The sequence below is a fragment of the Helianthus annuus genome, chromosome 6, assembly GCF_002127325.2.
Source record: "Helianthus annuus cultivar XRQ/B chromosome 6, HanXRQr2.0-SUNRISE, whole genome shotgun sequence".
Taxonomy (NCBI): Eukaryota; Viridiplantae; Streptophyta; class Magnoliopsida; order Asterales; family Asteraceae; genus Helianthus; species Helianthus annuus.
Window position 1 is genome coordinate 77,352,371 of NC_035438.2, and position 9,386 is coordinate 77,361,756.

Consider the following 9,386-nt stretch of genomic DNA (forward strand, 5'->3'; position numbering starts at 1 on the left):
AAGCCTAAACCAGCAAAGCCCAATACATCTCAGCAGGTCCAATAACCAATACATGTAACAAGAAAAAAATAACATTATTATCAAACATATAAGCTAAGGAATTGAAATAATGATTATGATGCACTATTTTTAACGGTTGATAAGATGTTGTAGTACTTCGGATGCTTATATTATTTTTCATAAATTAAAGAACATGCATACCTCCAAATTTACTTTACTAAATGTAGCATTAAATTTTATTAATACAAGTTCTAAAGTACATTTCCAAAAGTATCATAAGAAATCTTTTTGGTCCTAATTATAAGGTTTTATTGACTTGTTATAAAAAAATGAGCTTAAATTAGGAGTTATGTTATATCTTCATATTAGATCTTTTGTTGTATCTGATTCCTGTTGGACTTGTATGTGTTCATCTCCGCTACTTGGTATAATCTATAAAGCGGTAAGTATGTTATTCCGTTTATGTGTTTAACATGTTAAGTTACATATGTTTGTGTTTGTCTGCGTTCGAGCATAGATATATTGTAGCAGGTGTTGTAGCAGTCGTATTCGTTACGGGATTTGTTTGGGCTCCATTTATGTTCTCAATGAGCTTTTACTCATTTGCATTGTCTCTCCATGGTAGGTTCTCAAAGTTGCCTCATGATACTTGAAGAGTGCATTTTGGAAGGATCATAGGAAGATTAAAGGTCAAAAGGTATAGTAATAGATTTTTTAAAGGATGTTTAACATTTATTTTATTTGTATATGATCTAAAGTTTGAGGTGCAATTAATATTGTACTAATTCTGTAATTGTGGCACATCTCTCCTAATTCGGAAAGAGGTGTTACAACACCATAATTAGATGTCATGTGTGGTGTTGTCTCTAGAGTCTAGATGAGGTGTGGTGATGTCATTTAGATCATGCCAACACGAGTGGCAACACCAATAACTATATATTATCCCACTGCGTCCCGTTGTGGATCTATGGTACATCATTAGCCAACAACTCCAAGATGTGTATATTTGTGAGAAAACTCTTAAGGCAAACGTTCCACCACATTACAAGTACTAAAAGTTACAATCTTTTACAAGATATGAGCAAAGAAGTTAAAGCGAACCGAACAAGTTACGCCTACAGTTAAGACATGATGTGTTTCATGCGGCTTCCGCAAATCCCATTCTCAGATTTCCATAATCAAATACAGTGTGGTAGCGACGCATGAAGACATCACCTAGTACCCTGCAGCATAAGAATCAAGAAAAGTCCATCAAACTTGAGTTTGGAAAATGTGAATTCCATCTCTTTAGTCATATGGACCCGAACAACACATAACAGAAACACATACCACAACGAGCCACGAGGATGGGGAAAATCCAAAGAAATGAAACCACTAACACATGTCATATCAGCACCCTTGCCAATTGTAAGTATGTACTGCAAGAAAGGCCAAAAGGTTATGAGGTTTTGTAAGGAGTTTGACGGACTATGACGTAAGCCATAGCCTTCAAACTCATTAGGGACAACCTCAAACAGTCGTATGAATACATCGTGGGATTGGATTGTCAACGACTTGTGTATAGCAAGCCCCCTAAAATTAAATACACACCGAGTTTAAGAAGAATGATACCTCATCCGGAGAAAGTTCAAATTGTTTTCCACCAATCGTAAATGTAATAACAGGCATAAATGGAATTCTAGCACAGTCAACTACGGACGCTCCAAACGGGATGGGAACAAGGTTACATAGCTGCAAGTTGGGATTCGTCAAATGAAAAACAACAATGATGTATGTACTAAACAACATAAAACAACAAGATAAACAACTCACATCGCCAACGAGTTTTATAACAGTATCCCGGCTTACCACAATCCCAGTATGCATCAACCCCACCACTAGTTTGCAGATTATGCACATTGGGTTGCCTTGCAGTCCAGAAAACACACCATTACTCTTATCGGTTACACTCTCAGTTTTGGCACTGCACATGCACATCATAGGAGATGGCCAAATCTATACATAAATGCGGTGCAAAAGGGTAATATCACCCTACAAGGCTTAATGATAATGTCGTAATGATATACTGTATGTTGTTTGTCGTGACTATCATGTGCCTCATATGTAAATATCATGAAAACCTTAAACTAATTATGGTTCTTAATTGGCTAAAACACCAAATAAACCTGACCTGGCTTTGTGGTTTCCTAAACAGATTCCAAATGGGATGCATAGCTTTTTTGGGTCAATCTGGTTCGAAACAAAACTTATGGTAAGAAATCGAAACATCTAATCATATTTCAGTATAAGAATATATCAAAAGTGGTTTACCAAGGCTCCAAGTGAATCAAATATTAGTCTTCCAGATAAAGTAACCACCATGCGGCATGAATCCGCAAATATTCCATTAGTCCCAATGGCAAGATTAATCTGGTTGATCATAGCCTGAAACAAGCGTGTACTTAAAATTCAAAAAACGTATGGCAATAATATCATCACCTACTTTGAAGAACTTAAATATAAATTTAATGACTTATAGAGTAAAAGTGAATGACAAGATCCTTTAGTGTACGTTAGAATATCAAGAAATAGAAAGGTACATACTGTTGGACCTGCTATCAATGAAGCTCCTGAATCAGCAATCGCTAAACACCCACTCTTACAAATACCTGCAAGAAAAAATAACACGTGACCCACGATAAAAAAAAATTCCAGTTTATAGTTAACTAAAGTGTTTGTCAAATGCATACCGGTTTGTTTCCCATTAATAAGTATGTCGCCCAAGTCAAACTAGACAAGAATCAAGCAACATATAGATTTATGATTCAATATATATTTATAGTACTATACTATTGAACAAGAGTTTTGGACTAGATGAAAGAACCTGCCAATAACCCTTCTCAGTGACTGGAACATAAGTATGCATACCCTTATAATGATTTGGATCAACACCCCCGAAGACAATTTCACCCCCTTCGTCTGTGTCACCATTTCTGTTAAGCCAAAATGAAATTACGCGCTCCCTAACTAAATGTTGATTGACCATATTGTCCCTGTACATAATTGAAGTTAGATACTGATAGATTAGAAAAGAATGCCAGATGATATTCCTCTTGGCGACCTATACACGTGTACTTGACAAAAAGAAATATATATTATTTTGCTCAAGTGTTGCAATCTTTATAATGATCTGACATAATTGGGGATTAAACAATAATGGTTAGGTCGAAAAAGTTCTTTTGAGAGGTAATTTGAACATAAACAAAAATTCTTCACAAATCACCATTTTTGTGGGTGCTATTTTACCATAGGTTTTTCTAGTAAAATAGTTTTAGTGGTGTATAAATTATTCCCTTTTGTTTTTCATCATTTTCCCTTTTATATTGAATGTCATCATCTTTCGAAGGACATGGCCGAGGATAGGAGTTAATGGAGACGTAGGATTAAGGTTAAGGATACTTAGAAGGATGGTGTGACTTTGTTTTAGCATCTTGCCTCAAGAGCTTAGCTCTGTATTTTTTTATGTGGCCTTAGCTTGTTATTGTTGCTTTACGTGTCCACATTGTGTGTTATTTGTCCCTATTATGTGTTCCTAGACGCTATGTTTTCTGGATGTGCGACTGATAGTTACTCTAAAACAAGAGGTTGATTTATTGAAATATTAAGATAGTTGGCCCGATTCGAGAGGGAATAATCTCCGATACAAAAACACTAGATAATCCAGATAAGCAGGACATAGCATAGAACAGGAAATGTAGTACTTAAATGAAACATAAAAGAGTTACTAATCCTAAACTTCAGCCCCAAAATCCAACCCTTTAACTCTCCTCTTGACTTTAACTCTAATAGCATTCAAACCCTCACTAATTCAGCCCTAAATAATTGTTCTTGATTGTCTGGGTCAACATAATAGAACCGGGACCCATTGGACTCAGATGGGTCAACCCACTGACAAGGTGGAGTCTTATCAATACTTCCTGCCCGGAGAAACGACTCGTCCTCAAGTCAATTAGGAGAAAACTGATATGTACTAGTCGTTAATTGAATACCCCATGGTGGATGCCATTCAAGCCTTGTCACAACATATGGTGCAGTCTCGATGGTTGGCCATGGTTGTCATTCGGTGGAACTCAATTCTTCATTTTTCAATGGCAACCAACGGATGTTGTGGGGGTTGTTGCGGGTGGGATCTTTTATATGTTCACGAGGGGTAGTCGTGCTCAAGGCTGGTTGACACTGCTTTGGAGGCTGGTTTTGGGGTGGTGTTTGTTGCTGAAATCATGGATGTAACGAGTGTTGGTGGTGGACTGAGTGTGATGATGGTTGAAAGGTTTGGTTCTCCGTGTATTTTTTGGTCATATAGGGCATTTGCTTGGGTGGAGGAGTGGTGACAATGGACTAATTTGGTATTGATATGGGCAACGGTGGTTCCATAATTGGTGAGAGTGGGAGGTGCAGATGGTGCTGGTGGTGGTGCTTGGTTGCTGGTTGGTTTTCCATACATCCGAGCCTTGATTGCTTCAATTTTATTCTTCATTGTTTCAAAAATAGCATCTAATCATGCTGCAATTGTTGCTAACTAGACAACAATCAGATCAAGTCTTGAACCTCCCATTTTGATCTGATTATTCTGGATATTTGCTTCGATTTCCCGGCAATGGAACCAAATGATATATACTCGAAAACAAGAGACTGATTTATTGAAATATTAAGATAGTTGGCCCGATTTGAGAGGCGCTAATCTCCAATACAAAAACACTAGACAATCCAAATAAATAAGACATAGCCAAATAGAACAGGAATGTAGTACTTAAATGAAAAATACTAGAGTTTCTAATCCTAAACTTCAGCCCCTAAATTTAGCCCCTTTACTCTCCTCTTGACTTTGACTCCAATAGCATTCAAACCCCCCACTAATTCAACCCTAATACTTGTTCTTGATTAACTGGGTCAAGCTAATAGAATCGGGACCCATTGGACCCATATGGGTCGACTCGTTGACAAGGTAGAGTCTTATCAGCAGCTTTTGTATAGTTATACATGTTTTATTTGACTTTATGGTTGGATATTGCTTTAGGGTTGGGGGTCTCACTAGAAGCAACATCTCTAACCTTTGGGGTAGAGGTAAGGCTTGCCTACATTTCACCCTCCCTAGACCCTGCCAATAGTCTGACTATGGGTGGGATTATACTGTGTATGGTTGTTGTTGCTATTGAATGTCATCATCATTTCAACTAAGACACCAGAAATGCTAGAGAACCATAGCAAATAGGACAATATCTTAAGTCAAAAATAGTTGTAAAAGTATAGAAACTAAACATACCATATTGGGACAACATTGCCAACGGATGTTTCCTTGAATCCAAGCCCAAGGATACCATCAAACTTGCCTTCTAAAAAGGGCATACCAACGTCCCTTGTTGCCTCGATGAACTCCTGATGATTCAATTATTTCAAACTTTAGTAAATTGATAATATTCACCTCATCTACTCTTGCTTCAAAAAACTTGAGGACATGGTTGCCAAATTCACCTGATTCTCAACAACTAGACCACCAACTATGATGTTGTCTTCACTGAAATATCCAGATATTGATCCAATACCATAATCAATAGCAGCATGTTTACCTGCAAGAATGTCAACCAATAGTTGTAGAAAACTTGTTCAGAATCATAACATTTGAGTTAAAATGATCATGGTTAATATATAACACCATTGCATGTTTGTATTAGATGGGACATGTAATGAGATGACATTGTAGAGAAAGGTAACACTTGCTACATGTGCATTCTTGACATCACCAGATGATGCACTCATATTTTATATAAGAAAGAAGAATCCCCAAAGCTATATTATACGCTATTGTACATGATAGATCATTGACGTGGTTATCTTGTTTAACGAATGATATTTTCGACATATCACAAATTAATTCGAAGTTGGTGTTGCAGGTCAAGTTGAAACTTGGTGGTTTTGTTTTCATACACTTTCTGACCAACTGCGAAATGGACATGGTTGTTGAACCAAGCAAATAAGAAGTGTTGATAATTTTAGTTTCATCAAGTCATTTTAGTTTAGCTGGATTTACTTAAAACAAAAGTATTATCATAATAAACATCTTTACAGTTTTGGTGTGGAGTACATGATTGTTTGAGATTATTATGATTTTTTACAAAAACAAACCCTGTTGTTCAAGGGAGAGAAGCCCCAAGATGACCAGGGTTCCAAGGAGCATCGCCCCCTTGGTGGGGTCCGGGGAAATGCTCTGCATAAAAGAATGATGATAACAAATACGTTTGTTTCATTGGCTGCAATCGTCTTTATAACGACTAGCATATTTGGGACTGAAACAATGACCCGGTATGTGGTGCGTTTGTGTACTTGTAAAAAAAAAATTCAATTTTGTTTTTGTACCAATTTAAGGTGTCTGTTCGCTAATCCTATAAGCGAACTCGGTAAGTTCATTTGGGTGACAAGCATACTCCGTAGAGCTTTTCACTTAACCACCTTTCACCAAAAATTAAAGGAGTTTGCTTGCCGATTTCACTTTTAGGGTAGCGAACTGCCTAGAAATTCCAAAAAAAACATAGAAGTACGATCTCGTCCTAAACAACCTACACAACCTACGAATAAGAAAAGTTCATGATATATCATAGTGGAATCATGTGCAAATTCAAACTAAAATAGAAAACTAAGGCATTAAGGTAACTAACCATTCATTTTGTAGGTGCTTGATTCACTTGAATTGTATGTTGAGTGGAAAAGGCAAACCTATTGCATTAGCATAATCCTTTTGCTTTAAAGTTCCAATCATACTCAAAGATGTTTCATTTAGCATATATTATGCATGAAAAACTTACTGAAGATGAGCATTCTGATGACGGTATCCATAAGTTAGCACTACCAGTGTCAAAGATCACAGTAAACTTCTGTGGTGGGGTGCCAATGCCGATCTCGCCAAAGTATTGAACATCTCGATAGTTCTTTAGTGCTACTATATCAGACCTTTGGGAATCTTGAAGATCATCAACATTTGTACCATACTCCTTAATGAGTGTGTTCAAATAATCATCATCGTGGTCATCTTCATACAAACTTGAATATGAATCGATACGAGTGGTTCCACCAGATCTCGCTTTTTTCAGTTGTATCCTAACAAGACCGTCGGTTGACGTGGAAAAGACGAGAGTATGCAAAAGGGTTGATAAGAACACAAAAAATACTATGGTTTCTAGCGTTCTTCCCATGTCAAAACTACAAGTCAATCCACATATAAATATGGTTAGCCATGTGTTACAAATCATTTTTAACTCATCACAATCATTTAGATATGGGTACCATCCTATGACTTTTACTTTAAATTATGTGAAAATCACCAAAATAGCTCCACTGAGGCATTGAACAATAGAATTATGAAAATAGCCATGACTTTTTTGAATTTCAATATAGCCTTGACTTTCAGTCTCCTGCGCCACATGGCGCAACACATTACTCTTATGCGCAATCTTTAATATGGAATTCTGCTCCTACGTTAACCATTCATCTCTTGCGCCAAGCCCTTCACATGTGCTGCGCCATCTTCTCTTGCACCATTCTCTCCGGTGCTATCTTGCGCCACTTTTTTGTCCTTCTGCGCCAAGAGGACACGTGTCTATCTCTAGTTAAGTGGTAATCTAACAGCTGTCATGGCTATTTTGATAATTTTTCGAGTCAACATAACTATGACTATGTTGATGATTTCCCATAAATTATTCGTGTCAAACGTACAACTTCAAAATTAAGTGAAGTTGTATATCTCTCTTTTTATATCAAATTGTTCTACAATGACTCTTTTAATATTAAGGGGTAAGATTTAAAATGTCAATATGCCTTTATTTAATTGATTATATGCTTTATTTTAAAAGAAATTAGTTATTAAAGTTATAAAATGTTTTCCCTCGTCATGTGTTGACTTTATACAAACGCTAGCTCATGTAGAGATTGACAAGCTAATTTAAACTTTCTTGTTTTTTTATATGCTAGTATGTAATTTTGGTTAACTATTGGTGTTGTTAAAACCATGCATTTAAAGCTTATGGTTAAGCTTTTTTTTTATTTATACTTATATAATAAATACAATGAAAAGGAAAACGCCTCCCATGACAGGCAACATGTTGCATCGGAGATGAGCCTCTACACCCGACCTTCACATCACCCTCAATTTATGGTGGCGGTGGTGATGAAGTGTAAAAGATGGGATGTAACGAACAAAGAAAACAGTAGGGGCGGATGGAATGAATGTGGGGTGTTTAGAAGGAATGGGAATCATTGTGAAATAGGTGATTTCATTCTATTGACCAATCAAACACTTTTTTTTTTATTCTCTCACAACGATCTATCATATTCCACCTCTCATTCCTGCAATCTATCTGCATGCGAAACACTACCCTGGTATTTTCATGGTAAATGCATAGAGAATGACAACATTCTAAAAACTAAACTACAATAATGGTTATGAATGCTACAACTCGAAGGAATGTTGTTCGCCCAGACTAAATCAAAATCGAAGAAGATAAACACACCACAAACAAGTTGGTTGATTCCAAACCTTCAATATCGACTCCTTTATTTTAATGAACTCACGAAACCTCGACACCTACAATCTAAACATAACCTGGTATTTAAACACAACCAAACCTAAACCTACTATAACAAACTAATTATACCAACATAACAATCCAAAACCAATAACTCAAATAATGCAAAACATATATAAATAAATAACCAAACACTTATCTTCGCTTCTTTTGATTTATACGATAAATGCATAAAAACATTGAAAAAAATTCAAAGAAAATGGAGCGTAGGGTTCTATCATACCCTCGATCGAGCTTATGATCCACCTGAAAGACACGACGAATTCACAAGAAACTCTAGAGTGAGTGTGTACGTATATGACTCAATGCACTTGCTTTACAGTTCTAACAATGAAACTCTATTGTAGATTAATACGTGTTGCTCTCTCACACGAGATTTCAAACTGTGTGATTTGCCCCTTGTAATTTTGACAATGGTTCTCTTTTGTTCTCTGAATTAGTCTAACTGTACTCAAAAGTCGTGACATTATCGCAAGAGCACCAGAGGCGGATCTAGGCCACTTTTGTAGGTTCCCAAGAACCCATTCGGTTTGGAAAAAATGGAAAAAAATTAGTGAAAACCTTGTATGATAGTGAGAATTAGTGATAATCTACTAAAAGGAACCTAGTAAAAAAAGTTATTAGATCCGCCACCGAAAAGCACCCGCTTTAGATAACAAGTGAGTAAAGACTAAAGAGTCAAGAGTAAAAGTGAGTTTCGCTATCAATACACTAAGATGGTGTGGACAAAACCATTTTTTTTACTTGATATGTTTGAAAAAAAGAAGATTA

General features: G+C 36.4%; 1 protein-coding gene across 1 annotated transcript; it reads right to left on the minus strand.

The window, feature by feature from the left end:
* Positions 1–978: 978 nt before the first annotated feature.
* On the minus strand, positions 979–9,053 carry LOC110934485 (cardosin-F). Its single transcript, XM_022177497.2, has 14 exons — positions 8,839–9,053; positions 6,840–7,233; positions 6,693–6,750; positions 5,512–5,606; positions 5,303–5,415; positions 2,864–3,032; positions 2,730–2,769; positions 2,584–2,648; positions 2,311–2,424; positions 2,171–2,229; positions 1,813–1,963; positions 1,612–1,731; positions 1,330–1,418; positions 979–1,223 (listed from the first exon to the last, which is right to left on the minus strand). The coding sequence occupies exons 2-14, from the start codon at positions 7,224–7,226 to the stop codon at positions 1,139–1,141; spliced, it is 1,545 nt and encodes a 514-aa protein (XP_022033189.1). The 5' UTR covers positions 7,227–7,233; positions 8,839–9,053; the 3' UTR covers positions 979–1,138.
* Between the last annotated feature and the right edge of the window lie 333 nt (positions 9,054–9,386).

Excerpts from the sequence above, each read along its gene's own strand:
- LOC110934485 (XM_022177497.2), bottom strand. The coding sequence starts at position 7,226 with ATGGGAAGAACGCTAGAAACCATAGTATTTTTTGTGTTCTTATCAACC. Across the intron at positions 6,751-6,839 it reads CATCAGAATGCTCATCTTCA|GTTTGCCTTTTCCACTCAAC; the intron begins GTAAGTTTTTCA and ends CTAATGCAATAG. Across the intron at positions 5,416-5,511 it reads GTCTAGTTGTTGAGAATCAG|GAGTTCATCGAGGCAACAAG; the intron begins GTGAATTTGGCA and ends TTGAATCATCAG.